The sequence below is a fragment of the Gopherus flavomarginatus genome, chromosome 6 (assembly GCF_025201925.1).
Source record: "Gopherus flavomarginatus isolate rGopFla2 chromosome 6, rGopFla2.mat.asm, whole genome shotgun sequence".
In the NCBI taxonomy this organism is placed as follows: domain Eukaryota; kingdom Metazoa; phylum Chordata; order Testudines; family Testudinidae; genus Gopherus; species Gopherus flavomarginatus.
The window spans coordinates 76547131-76560484 of NC_066622.1; the positions used below are offsets into that span (position 1 = coordinate 76547131).

The 13354-nt window shown below is 39.7% G+C and overlaps 2 protein-coding genes across 2 annotated transcripts in view; one reads left to right on the plus strand and one right to left on the minus strand.

Moving 5' to 3' along the window:
* COMTD1 (catechol-O-methyltransferase domain containing 1) overlaps positions 1-10274 on the minus strand; it is a 982895-nt gene extending 972621 nt beyond the window's left edge. Inside the window, exon 1 of the mRNA XM_050960324.1 lies at positions 10265-10274. The gene's annotated coding sequence lies outside the window, so the exon portion shown is untranslated. The remainder of the gene's footprint in view (positions 1-10264) is intronic.
* LRMDA (leucine rich melanocyte differentiation associated) overlaps positions 1-13354 on the plus strand; it is a 985783-nt gene that overhangs the window by 546217 nt on the left and 426212 nt on the right. The window contains exon 3 of the mRNA XM_050960402.1: positions 11724-11850. Coding sequence (XP_050816359.1) covers positions 11724-11850 — 127 coding nt within the window. The remainder of the gene's footprint in view (positions 1-11723; positions 11851-13354) is intronic.

Consider the following 13354-nt stretch of genomic DNA (forward strand, 5'->3'; position numbering starts at 1 on the left):
AACTCTGAGAAAGATATGGGAAGGAAAAAGGAGAATAAAATTGCAAAGCAAATACAACAGTGTATGTATGTGTGTGTATGTGTATATATATACATACACACACACATACATGCACACACAACAAAAGTATATGTGTATATATATACATACACACACACAAAAGTGTATGTATACACACACACACACACACACACACACACACACACACACACACACACACACACACACACACACACACACACAACAAAAGAATGGATCTGTCAAGAAACTGAGATTATGCCAAGATTTTTAGAAGTGTGCCCAAAATTCAGTTCCTAAATAAATGGTGAGATTTTCAAAAGTGCTTCTGTTGAAGTCAAGGCACTCTGCACAGTGCTCAGCATTGTACACGTTTAAGACAAGTTAAGAGCCTAACTTCAGGCACATGCTTTTGAAACTCTTGGCCTTGGTGTTAAGAAAATAAAAAAGACATAGTCTTGAAAAGCTTAAGCAAATCCCAGACCCCTGGACTGATCTTTTAGCTTAAACTTTTGTACACACTATGAATTCAGTATAACAAATGTTTACTGGCATATTGGAATGATGTCAGTTTCATTTCAAAATTAAGTTTAAAAAATATCTTTCAAAATGTAGTGAAGAGCAAATCAGAAATTAAATTTAAAGTGTTGTCTCTTAAAAAAAAAAAATTGCAGGGCAATATAGATGGTCAGCCAGGAAACATTAATATAAGGATGGTGAAGTTTCTTGAACTCGTATCCTTTTTTTAAAGATCCTTTTTTCTAATAAACTCACAAGTTGAGTGAATGACTTGGTCAGTGTTTAATTGGTAAATCCCTAGGTTCAAAAAGCAGTCACTGAATGATTTTAGAAGCTTACTAGTGCAACAGTTTGCATGCTGATGTAGTTATTCATTCTTGCTGGAGAATATGTGAAGTGTAGGTAGACCTGATCAGAAACATTGCATTAGTGTGATGAAGCTCGCATTAGTGGTTTATTAGATCTATTTAAATATGCATTAAAATATTTCAGGGACCTATCAAACTGAGAATATAGTTCAGTTTTTAGAGAGAGGTGAATATAGTGGCCGTTAAGTTTTAATTGTCTCTTATCTCTTGCTACTAAGGCAATAAAAATAAAAACTTTTGTACAGAAATATTTGATATAATACATTATTTGCTGAGAATATTCTTAGTCAGCAAATCCATGCAGATAGGAGCATATATTTTCTGCTTTTCCATCATTTTAATATGTAAGCTGTATGCTTTTAACAATCTTTGTGTTTTTATTGTCTGCTTCTAATGACATTTAGAAATCAGTCTTCCTTTATGATACTGAAAGCTGCTGTTTGAGTGATTTCCACCCTCCAAACAAATTTGGTAAGAAAATTAAAAAATTGAAATGATTCCTCTTGAATCATATTCTTTTGCTGCTGTGCAGATCTGAAGTATTCTGATGAGACTCAGATAAGATAATGTGGCGTTTAGAGAGACAGACATCAAATATAGGCAGACAGCTCCTGTGTCTGGTAAGAAAGACTGAGGAGGTCAAAACTATCCCAACAGGCCTGAGCAGGTCAGTCAGAGGCAATGGTTGGAAATAAAATTTGGGGGTGAGAGGGGCAAAGGGCTTGGGTCAAGTCCTGTTCAAAAAGTCAGCTTTGTCAAAAGCTTCAGTCACATTCTTACCTACAGGCAACCTCTGCTGATCCCAGCTCATTAATCGAACTGGAGAGCCGTCTTGACCCTGGCTCCTTCCCTTTGAAGTGTGGTGTCCTCTGCAGCATGAGGAAATAATTTGCTGCCTGATTCAATGAGCCATCAGTAGAGCCAGCAGACCTAATGACATGTGAGAATATTAACCTCCTACCACGAAGAGCTGTGAATCTTGAGAGGCAGTCTATAATTCACCCAGCACTCCTGAGCCTTAGCTCTCTGTCTTTCTCTCTCACTCACTTTCTCACTCACATACAGAGGGAGAGAGAGGAGAGACCCTCTTGCCTTAAAACTTTATTTTCTTTAGCAGTGGGAGCCTTTCTGAGCTGCTCAGTAATGATTTACTTTCCTTTTGCAGTTATATAACATTTTTACTGAAAACTAGACATCCCTCTTGCATGTAATCATTTCTGCTAAAATCTTACACAGGCTGCATAAGAGACATCAAGAAGATGGTAATTTGAATACTTACAAAAGGAAACTATTTAATGTTTCCTTCTTTATTTTTCATTATCAAAGGAAAAAGTAAAAAAGGGAGAGGACACAGATGGCGCTAACATACTATTCTGTGTTATGCATTCCAGCTGCCTTTGGTCAGATTGATTTCCCCTGTAATCCCTACAGAGGGGAACCAAAAAACAACCAACCAACCAAATGAAACTCTTCTACATGGCCAAATGCTGTATTTTACAGCAAAGTGTATTCCAATCCCCTGTAAAGGTAGTGTGAAGACAGATCCTGGGTCGAATCCTGCTGCCACTGAAGTTAGTGTAAATTTCTGTTGTCTTCAACTGCAGCAGGATCTCTTCCAAGAGTATTTTTTCTGCTGCTGATACTACTGCTATTCATTCTAAAGGAAGATTTGCAGTAAAAGTGAATATGGCCCTGTGCATTTACAACAGTCACCATTAAAATGTCAGTAAGTACAAACATTTGCAGCACAGTATCTGAGAAATCATTTCCTATTCAAGTGTAAGGAAAATACTGTCTTCTCAGACATCACTATCTTGGTGAATGTTGATTTTTTTTTTCATAGCAATCACTGTTATTGATGAACAAAAACAATATTGCAAATAGATGTACAGCAAACAAAGCCTCCCAGTGCTTATTTGCATTGCTAATGTGGCTGTTATTATTGCAAAGGCTAAGTGTCACTGCAAGAGATATGCAGGACAGTGAATCCTGGAGCAACTTTGACCTTAAATGCTTTGGAGTTTCCAATGAGAGGGATTGCTCAGGTGACCTGCACTCTGCTTTCCTAAGTGAATAAAAAAGACTTCTCATCACTCCATATAATCCCTTAATTGTGAAAAAAGGACATTGCTTTGGGCTGGCAAAGTGAGTGAGGAAACTTTTTTATTTCGCCAGCTTCTGTTGGTGAAAGAGATACACAGAGCTGCTGCTGCTGTTGGTATTCCTTTTGGCCCTCGTTGATGATATCACGTGAGAGTTCACTGTGATCAATATGGCAGCATTGAAGTGAAAGTTGCCTGCTGATGGATATGCTAAATAAATTAATAACACCTCCTGCATGAAATTGCTGGCTGTCTCCTGTAGGTTTGGAAGCTACCTGTGACCCCAGCTGGGCCCGAAAGGGCAAAGTCTGAACCAAAAGAACTTTCATTGGCAACCTAGCAGAATTTAGGCCTATACTGGAAAGGGTTTGCTGTTACAGGTCTACCGGCAAACACCTGTAGTGGAGATACAGCTTATACTGGCAAAAGAGTGCTGTATGATTATAGATATATCAATTCTCTGAATGAAATAAGACATACAGGCAAAGGGGCATTGGTATAACTGTGTTTACACTAGGGCAGTGATGCTCAAATTTTTGTACTGGTGACCCCTTTCACATAGCAAGCCTCTGAGTGCAAACCCCCTCCCCCCCATAAATTAAAAACACTTCTTATATATTTAACACCATTATAAATGCTGGATGCAAAGAGGGTTTCAGGTGGAGGCTGACAGCTCGCAACCCCCGTGTAATAACCTTGCAACCCCCGAGGGGTTCTGACCCCCAATTTCAGGACCCCTGCACTAGGGCTTTTGGCCAGTATAAAAATGTTGTAAAAAATTACACCCCAAACCAACATTATTACACGAGCAAACATTTTGAGTATAGATCTGGCCTTAGATTGTGTGTGTGTGCGCGCACGCGAGAGAGAGAGAGAGAATATATGTGTAGCTGTTGGGTGGAAAGAAGCAAAATAGTCTTTTTACAATGGGAATAATGAACATTATTATGCTTTGTTCTGTTTTTGTGTATGTGGTTTATTTTAGATGTTCTAAAGACATTTCTTAACAATGAAAGAGAGGGATTCAAATGATATGTCCCAATACTTCCCTTCTCCTATCTTGCTTGAGCATCTATTATTTTTTCTCACCCCTCACAGCTGGTCACAAAGGCCAGTCCTCCGTGCCTTTCTCTGCTTCATCTTTTTTATTAAGTTTATTAAAACTAGTCAGATTATACTTTCTTATGGTAGAGGCTCTGCTTCGTCCATTCATTATGGTTTCTTATCTTGGCAGGCAATCTGAATTGAATGACAGCTAGTCCATTATGCACATATGAAGCCCATCACTCCTCCAGCAATGGCCAATTCATCAAACATTTATCTTTTGCCCTCTGAGCAGTGCGTCAATTTGCTTGTCAATCCTCAGCCTCGGTTGTTGTGGAAGATAGGAGAAAAATTACTTTTCTTTCCCCCTTCTCACCATACTCTAGTAGTTGAAATGGGCTTTACTCTCTCTCCATGGGCTTTCAGGTCCCCTTTTTCTGTACAAAAAGGGGAGAGGTCAGGTTACTCTCTGAATTAGAGTGATAGAATGATTCAAAATACTTCCAAGTAAAACTTCCATAATGGCACTGCCATTGCATTTCTTTTTGTCCCTATTTTCATCTCTGTTGTCAGAGGATTTTACAAACGGTGTTGAAACATAGCACTTGTATCTGGTTGGTGTTTGTTTTATATAACTAATTGATAAATTTTACATATGTGGTTTTTGAAAGGTTGATTAGATTTGCTGCTCCAGGCCAACGGGGGCTGCGGGAAGTGGCGGCCAGCACATCCCTCATCCCGTGCCACTTCCCACAGCCCCCATTGGCCTGGAGCAGCAAACAGCGGCCAGTGGGAGCTGCGATCGGCTGAACTTCTGGACGCGGCCGGTAAACAAACCGGCCCGGCCCGCCAGGGGCTTTCCCTGAACAAGCAGCAGACTGGCTAGAGAACCACTGCACTGGGCAACAGACTACTGCACTCCTTCATACTTTATCAAAGGCCATTTGTAACAAACAACTCAGGGGAAGTCACTGTGGACCACTGTGCACATCACAGCAACAGCATCCCTAAGAATGGGGACCTTCATATCCTTCAATATTTGGAGTTTTACTCAAAGCTGCAACTCCAGGAGTGAGATGATACAAAAATCTGTTTTTTTCTATACGAAAAGGTAAGCTTCTAGTCTTCATGGTTGTACAGAGAAATTTGAAAACATGACCCAAATGCACCTATGGGCTCAAAAACCAGAAGACCGAGATTTTTTTTTAAAATCTCATGATTTTTAAGCTATTCTTGATTTCTTGGAGGCCTGAATCATTGTTTTTGGGAACTTGGGATTGGTAGTACCAGCTACTCTAAGCGCAGAGGAAAATTTAGGATTGTAAAACTAAGTAAACTAGAGAGAACGTGTTTTCAAGAACCCAGCCTGCAAAACAACCAATTCTTGTACAGCTTTATTCCTTAACTTGTCTTGTAGGGCCTGTCATTGCTGTATGCGTAGGACCTAATGTCACACACACATACACATCGCCTTGGATACACGTAGTTTCTGAGCAAAGCAGGCGCGTAAGGACAGGTTATCCATTCATTGTGTCTAAGAGTGTGTGCAGTAAGGGAAACAGCTTCTCGGATACATTGGGCAGCCAGTTTGGGATGAAGGGTCAATTCCAATTTTCCTGTGATTTATGTTTGTTAGTATCACAAACAAATAGTATGCAAGTCTAAACTCGTGGAGACTCTCTTTAGGAGAAGGGCTATTTAGTGGTCACTGCCAGTCCTCCCCGTTCACTTCCTCCTCCTCCACCTCTCATCAGAAGGCCTTGTGTCAGTTTTGGTCCATGGTATCTGGAAACAGTTCCATCCAGATATCATACTGCCTCAAGTGAAATGATGCATGCTGCAGTCTTACAGGGACTGAGGGAGCAGCCTCCATGCCAGCAGCCCCAGAGATCTTGGAGAGAAGATGGCATTTATTATTGATGTGCCACCACTGTGTTGGACCACAAGGACCTGGCCCCTGTTCTTTGGGGATTACAGTCTACACTGAGGCCTAGCCTACACTAGAAAAGGATTGCTGGTATGATTATACAAGGATAGCTATATTAGTAAACCCTCCTCATGTAGACATGGTTTATATTGGCTGTATAGCTTATACCATGTCCCCAAATAAATTAAGCTATACCAGCAAAAGCACGCTTCTGCCAGTGTAACTGTACCTATACTAGGGATTTTTGCTGGTATAAAAAACTTTTTTAAAACATCAATCTCACGCGTAACCAACATAACTGTACTACCAAACGTTTTAAGTGCAAATCTAGCCTGAGAGAGAGAGAGTGAACAACAGACAGGCTGCTATGAATTATAGTGGAGGAGGTTATTTTTAGATTTTGTTGGTTTGATTTTCATCATTAATGGGTCCGCAACAACACACGTAGTTTAGCTGACACTTATGTGATTTAAAGAGGGATTTGAATGAAGAGAGGGAAGATGCTTGGCATTACAACATCTTTGTTAGTTGGATTTTTCTTAAATTGTAGTTGTAGTTGAGAAAAAAGTCCAGAATAAAACCTGAAAATCAGGCAGCCGCATCTGGTTTGCAGTATCATTCTGAATGTGGAACTCAGCCCAGCTTTGTAAACCTGGCTAAAAGTTTCATGCAAACCCCTTCTTGTCCCACAAGTGCTGGGAATTGACTTATTGTTTTGGTTGAGTTTTGCTTCAGGTTTTCAGGTTCATTGAAACTGAAAGTGAGACTTAATCTGGAGTCAAAATAGTGGGAACTGAAACTCAGAGCAAGTTTTGCTGAACCCCTCATGTTAACTTGGTATATCAAGTTAGAAATGTCTCCGTTTATATTGTGGATTTCTTTTGTTGTGGTAGTTAACGTGCAGGACTGGAAGTTGGGAAACCTGGGTTCTGTTCCCTTCTCTCCTTGAGAATTGATGGGTATCAACTGGGGCTAGTCCTTTAATCTCTCTCTCTTCCTTAGTTTTACCCTCTGTGTAATGGCGATTCTTTGCTCAAAGAACTTTTGTGATGCTTAATACATTAACATTTGTAAAAATGCCTCAAGATCCTTGGACAGTTGGTGCTATAGAAACTCAAATCAGTCTTGTTTTTTTAATTTAAATACTGAAATTATGATTAGTGCCTCAGTGTGTGCTGCTGCTTTTTAATTTTATTTTATTTTTTTAATCTGCTAAGAAATTTAGAAAGGCAAAGAGAGATATTTAAACAAGTTCTCCTCTTGTAACAACTTCTGGTTATGGCTATCTGTTGTCACCAGAGCCGAAATCAATTTCATGTGAAAAGCCAAACTCTCTCATTTACATATGGTTAACTGCCCTCTCTTTTTCCTGTTAAATCAGAAAAAAAGTAATTAGGAATGAGTCAGATGTCTTATTAAGAGAGAGAGGGGGCAGGATGGTCTCTTTTTTAAATATACTTCTGAGCATACTGTTGTTTCAGGACAAGGACAACTGATGAGATAACATTGCTTTTCTCTCTCTCAAAATCCTGTGAATGCACAGTCAAATATTACCAATAAGAGGAACTGCTATTTAGTTTCAGTATAACCAAATCCATTTCCACATCAAGCCAGAGGGACTATATAAAATAGCATAGTCAACAATTACTGTGCCCATGCACAGAAAAATCTCTACAATGACATTCCTTTATGAGTAAAACTTTGCTGGAAATCATGAATGAATTATGGAAAAGCAAGCTGAGAGAAATCAGACTGATTAGCTGAAGGACTTGGATAAAAGGACATTGCTGAGACCTTTGTATTCTAAAGGGTTATTTACTGTCTGGTTACAGAACATCTTAAGTCATTTTGCAGGAGTCAGTTGCCTGTTTAGCACACTGTTTTTGTAAGCTAATGAGGGCAAAGCATGAGCCATAGGCAATGATGCTGTGATATTAGCTGTGACAGGGAGCTTGATCATAATTATCTTAACGAGGATAGGGTTAATTACAGTGGAAACTTAAAGTTCTTTCTGTACAGATCAGGCAGAGCTGAATACATTGTGATGTTTTGTCATTTTGATGTGACTTTGGAAATTGCAATGGAAATCTCCTGGCAGCACTTGCTCTCCTCTGGGAGTGGAGTGTGAGCCCTGCAATGAGGTAACTGAGATGGTACCTGTGGGTGAGATAATGGGCAGCTTTCATGTCATTAGAACAGGGAAAAAAGCAACCTGCAATACACTTCAGTGATGCTTATTAGCTTTCTAAACCAACTAGGGAAAAGAGCTAGCTGCCACTACCCCTTATGTCCTGGTTCTATTGTGGTAGTGAGGCTGTCTGTTAATTGCCCAAGATAGGAGTTGCTCCCCTGCTATGAACCATGAGGAAGCATCCAAGATTTCATTTTAAGATGTTGCTGTTTCTCAGAAAATTCCTCCAGCTTTTTGTCTAGGTGGTTTGTTTTTGTTTGTTTGTTTGTTTTGCCATTCTTCTCACAGTGATATAACCGCTGCTTTTGCTTTCTCTTTCACCCTTTCACTTTTGGGTATGTTGTTAATAAAATATTTTGAATACAATGATGTGTTCTTTCAGGCACTTTAATTGAAAGGGTAATATTTTATGTTGTACTTCTATGGCACCTGTCACCTGAGGCCCTCAAAACATTTTCCAAACATAATTTGGCCCCACACCTGTATCAGGTAGGCAGGTTTTATCCCCGCTCCACAGATGACAAATCATGGCACCCAGAGGTTATGTGACTTGCTGAAGTTCAAGTAGCAAATCGATTCATACTTATAGCTTATGCTTTTCAGTCCCAGGATATAACTACTAGATGACATTCCCCTTATATATTATGATGAGGATACACCTGCACTTTTATATAGATTTGATAACTTATGTCACTCATGATAGCAAACAAAATTTCTTCCTGGGTTCCTCAACAACTTTCAAATGATTTTTTTTTTTATTCTTTAGTGGGAGTAGAAGGGGGGGAAGCTGACACTTCTGTCAATAGCAAAATAACATATGGATGTAAATTTATGTTAATTGTCTACACCCTCTCTGCACTGTAGCAATCCCTGCCCTGTCCCTAGGCTGTGAATTTAGCTGATTAAATCACCAAGTGCACACCATGCTGATGACATGAAAACAACAATTAATAAGCAACCCCCTGTGTAACACTGCTCCTTTTTAACTGAGCAGTTAATAACATTACATGGCAAAAATTGTCAAAACCAGATAGGTGTAAGGGGATTTACACACAATTTTCTCTACTCATCTGTGAAGCTAGTACCATTGTACTCAACCTAAGATTTAGAAAGAGAGGCCTTTTCAATAGGCAACTCCCTCTAGTGTTTCAGGGCCTTTGTCCCACTTCATGGCTTGTCATTTTGTTTTATGCCTCCTCTGCAGCAGTTTTGTATGTATGCTTTCTTCTCCTTGCCAGTTGCCAACCATTTGCTGATTCTCATGATAAGGGCATTATATTTGCATAACATAACTCAGGAACAATTTTGATGCTGACGCTGCTCGGAACCCAAGCAATGTTTATTCACATAGGATCTACTAGTGTCCCATAAGGCTCTGTGGTGCTGACAGGGAAATGGTCTATTTTGAATTCCTTTTGGCAAGCAGAAGCCTTATATTAAAAAGTGAGGGTTGGATATACTCCACTATTAACTATTTATATAATAAAGAGTGTTTAAGAGGAATTTTCTAAACTAGGTTTGTCAAGTAAACAAATTAAAAATCCTAACAGCATAATAAATTAGCTCCTCCTTCCTCTAGATTGATTTTCCTTCACTGGTACTTGTGCAGAAGCATTGGTGCAGACCTGAGTTCTAATCCTGATCCTGGCAGAGGCCTTGTATGGAGTGCTTTGCTGGTATAGCTATACCAGTACCCTATACCAAAAAAAATGCTCCTAGTGTGCATGCAGCTTATGCTAGAAAAAACTGCTTTTGCCAGGATAGCTTATTCGAGCCACCTCCCTGCTCCCTCGCCAACAATCGCTCCAAACCATAAACAAACAAAATAAGCTGTATGTCTACAATGGGGGCCTTTGCTGACACAGCTATATGGGCCAGAGATCACACCCCTGACTGGCATAGCTATGCCAGCAAGAGGTTGTAGTGTAGACCTGGCCAATGACTTGCTTTGGCCAAGTTCACTTAACCTCTGTGTACCTCAATTGCCCATAAGTATAATGGGGTTAATGATACTTAACTATACTTCCCTCAGATAATGCAGTGTAAGTGTTTGAAGTGCTGTGAGATCCTTAGACTGAAGGTGCTGTTTAAGTACTTGAGTGCTGATTTTTACTTTTGAATATTTATAACTGAGCAGATAGTGCCCTTAAACTTTAATTTGAAGGTTGCAGGTTTGACTTCCCACATAGGAATTTTCAATTTGTACCTCTAACTATGCTTCATAATGGCAATGGGAGAGGCGGTGATGGATCTGCAGAAACAGCGTCTGGGTTTTTGTTGACTTGGTGGATATTAAATTAATCCATGCAATTAAAAAATCACATTTCATATTGACTGCTGCATATTCCTCCATTAGTGACATGTTCCATATCTCTCTCTAAGAGGCTTACCTTATTTTTTTAAATGGATCTTTGCGGAAAGGAAAAAAGAAAGAGGTGGGGAGTGGAAGGGGGAAAATCCCCCTGGTATAAATGTCATTAGAAAACGAATAAATAGTGTAGACTGCATCTCCCTTATTCATCACATTTTATAAAACAGCCAGGAGATACACTGATGATCTTCCCACTGGTCGGCATAGTAGATCAGCTGTCAAGTCATGCAATCTCAGCATCTCTCTAGGTGTCTGGTAGGTGAATGAGCTGTGAATGTGTGGCTGTTCATTTGCTCCATATAACCTGCTTTCTCTTTTGATTAGTGTGGGTTTTTCTTCCCTACCCTCACCCGTTTAGGAATGTGCAAACCTAGGAAATTAAGAGTTAATTTTGGAATAAGTGCCCTAGCAGAGCAGGGAAGCTAGCTCCTCAGTATCTTCTGCTACCTTCCTAACTGGGTGAGGTTTCCCACAGATACCTGGCATTTCATTTTTATGCTGTAAAGTTCTTCTTTTTAAAACTGCTTTCTACAGTTTGAACCCTGGATTGGGGCAATAGGTTTTAAAATCAAAGCATATGGCTTCTGTGTCTGGAGCAATTCTGCAGTTATGAAGCATTTTATGTTGGTCACAGAGACGCAAGCAGTAGCAAATTAAATAGTTAATAAAAAAAGAAGAAAAATCCCCTTAGCTTTTCCTATAATTGCATGTAGGGTAACTGCTAAGAAATAATATTTGAAGTTGTATTTATTATTGTTATTGGGGTATGATATTTCTTGGCAGAAATGATGGATGACAACTTAAATTTGTGTCCAGGGAATGAAGGTGAACTGTGACAGAGTTATTTATCTTGGGAATGGAGGTTAGGGTCAGGCGAGGCTGGGTGCCTGAAGGCACAAGACATTGACAAATTCATCCTGCAGGCCCCATATCTGAAGCCTTTTGTTTTGGATCCTGGCTACTCACTAAGTGACCCCCATCCTTCATCCTGCCAGCATGTGAAGGATGTGTTGCCGTGCCAGCATTCCCCTTGCCACTAATTCTTGTCATTCACTCTCCTGACAGGGCCAAACCAAAACTGTTCCCTCTCTTGAAAGGGAAGGTTAAAATATTTATTTCAGCTCATAATGGCCTCTCTGATTTAATGGAGTATCATTTTTCCTGTTGTCTTTGTCGTTTGCAGGTCACTAGAAGGACTAAAAACATTCAGTTGCCTGGAAGAGTTGATCTTGGACAACAATCTCCTCGGAAATAACCTTCGGTTACCTAGGTTACCTCACCTCCATACCTTAACACTCAACAAGAACCAAATATCCTTTCAAAGAAATACCTGCAAAATGTCAAATGAGTTTTATGTGTCAGCCAAATTAAAGTACGTGAAATATAGTTCATGTGCAGACAAAGCAGCCTCTCTCTTGGCACCTGGAATACTTCACAGTAATTTATTATAGGTCATTCATACATGAAATGCACCATTATATCTTCCTGTTGCTCCATTTTAGAGTGAAATCTAAGTTATGGCTCTGAAGGAATCTTTTTTAATAGATAAAATAGAGAAAGACAATAATGTCGATGCTGGCAGCGTGCAGCAGCTCCTGTGTTTGCTTGGGGTTTTGTTACAGGCTGACCTCTAGTGGAATAGAGCGTGCAGTGAAATAGCATAAACTTTTAGTACTTTGGATACCTCTTTTTAAAACAAAAAAACTCCTTGGATGTAGTGATCTGTTAATGCAGTTGGTCAATATGAACAGTTTGGTAGCTGCTGCGCATGTGCAGTTCTGAGTCGATCACTGAATTTATGACTTTCCCATTCGCTACCCAAAACCCCCCAAAAGATGTAGGCAATCTAAACCTGAGTCCAATTCAATACGACATTTACGAATGTGCTTAAGTCCATCGGTAACCAGCAAAGCACTTAAGCATGTGCTAAGTGCCGTTAGAAACAATATTTTAGCGTATGTGTTCACACGTGCACACGCACACACACCTATATTCACCAAAGTTAGGGGTGATCAAACTCTGGCTTGAAATCAAATGAAGCCTGCAGAGTCCTGAAGCACAGACCATAGAGGTCCCTTCCTTGTAATGGCAGTATAAGGACAAAGCTACTCAGGCATTTATTACAGTAAATGCAAACAGAAAAGCAATGTTTAGTCATCTATTGTAGTGCATAAAAAGTAGCTGTAAGTATTAGAGTTGCACACATTTATCTTTGACTTTTAAAATTTAAAATATTGAAAACATGAGCAAAATTAGGTGTAATCTTGGGGTCCAAATAACTTGCCCGTGCAGCACTTTGTGTTCCAAAGATCACCTCTGTCCTAGTTTAATTTGGTTGGGTTTCTGGTTAATGGCAAGGTTCTGAGGTTTGGATATAGACAACTATTTTGTTTTTTTTAATTTGCATTTACAGTAAAACCTTGATCAAGCACACTGCAAGACAGCACAAACCAAAAAATTCTTGCTGATCCTTCCCCCGGTATAAAATCTGATGAAGCATTCCCTCAGCATGGGGCATATAGTGTGGGTTGCCAAATCAGTGTGTGTGTAGTGCTGCGTTCCCCTATTGCCAAGTGGAAGACACTCTCCTGAATCAAGATAAAATGAACAGAATCAGAGAAGGAAATATCTTTGTAGTGCAATTTAGAGAGGCTCTGTTAGAATTACAGCACCAAATCCTGCTTCCTTTATTCCAGTGAACAGTCCCTCAAAGTAATTGTGAGTAAGATGAGCATGGTTTGGTCCATGCAGCAGTTTTTTTTTAAATGCAGTTTTAAAATTATGAAGGCTAGTTCTCTGGGTGTATCTCTGAAA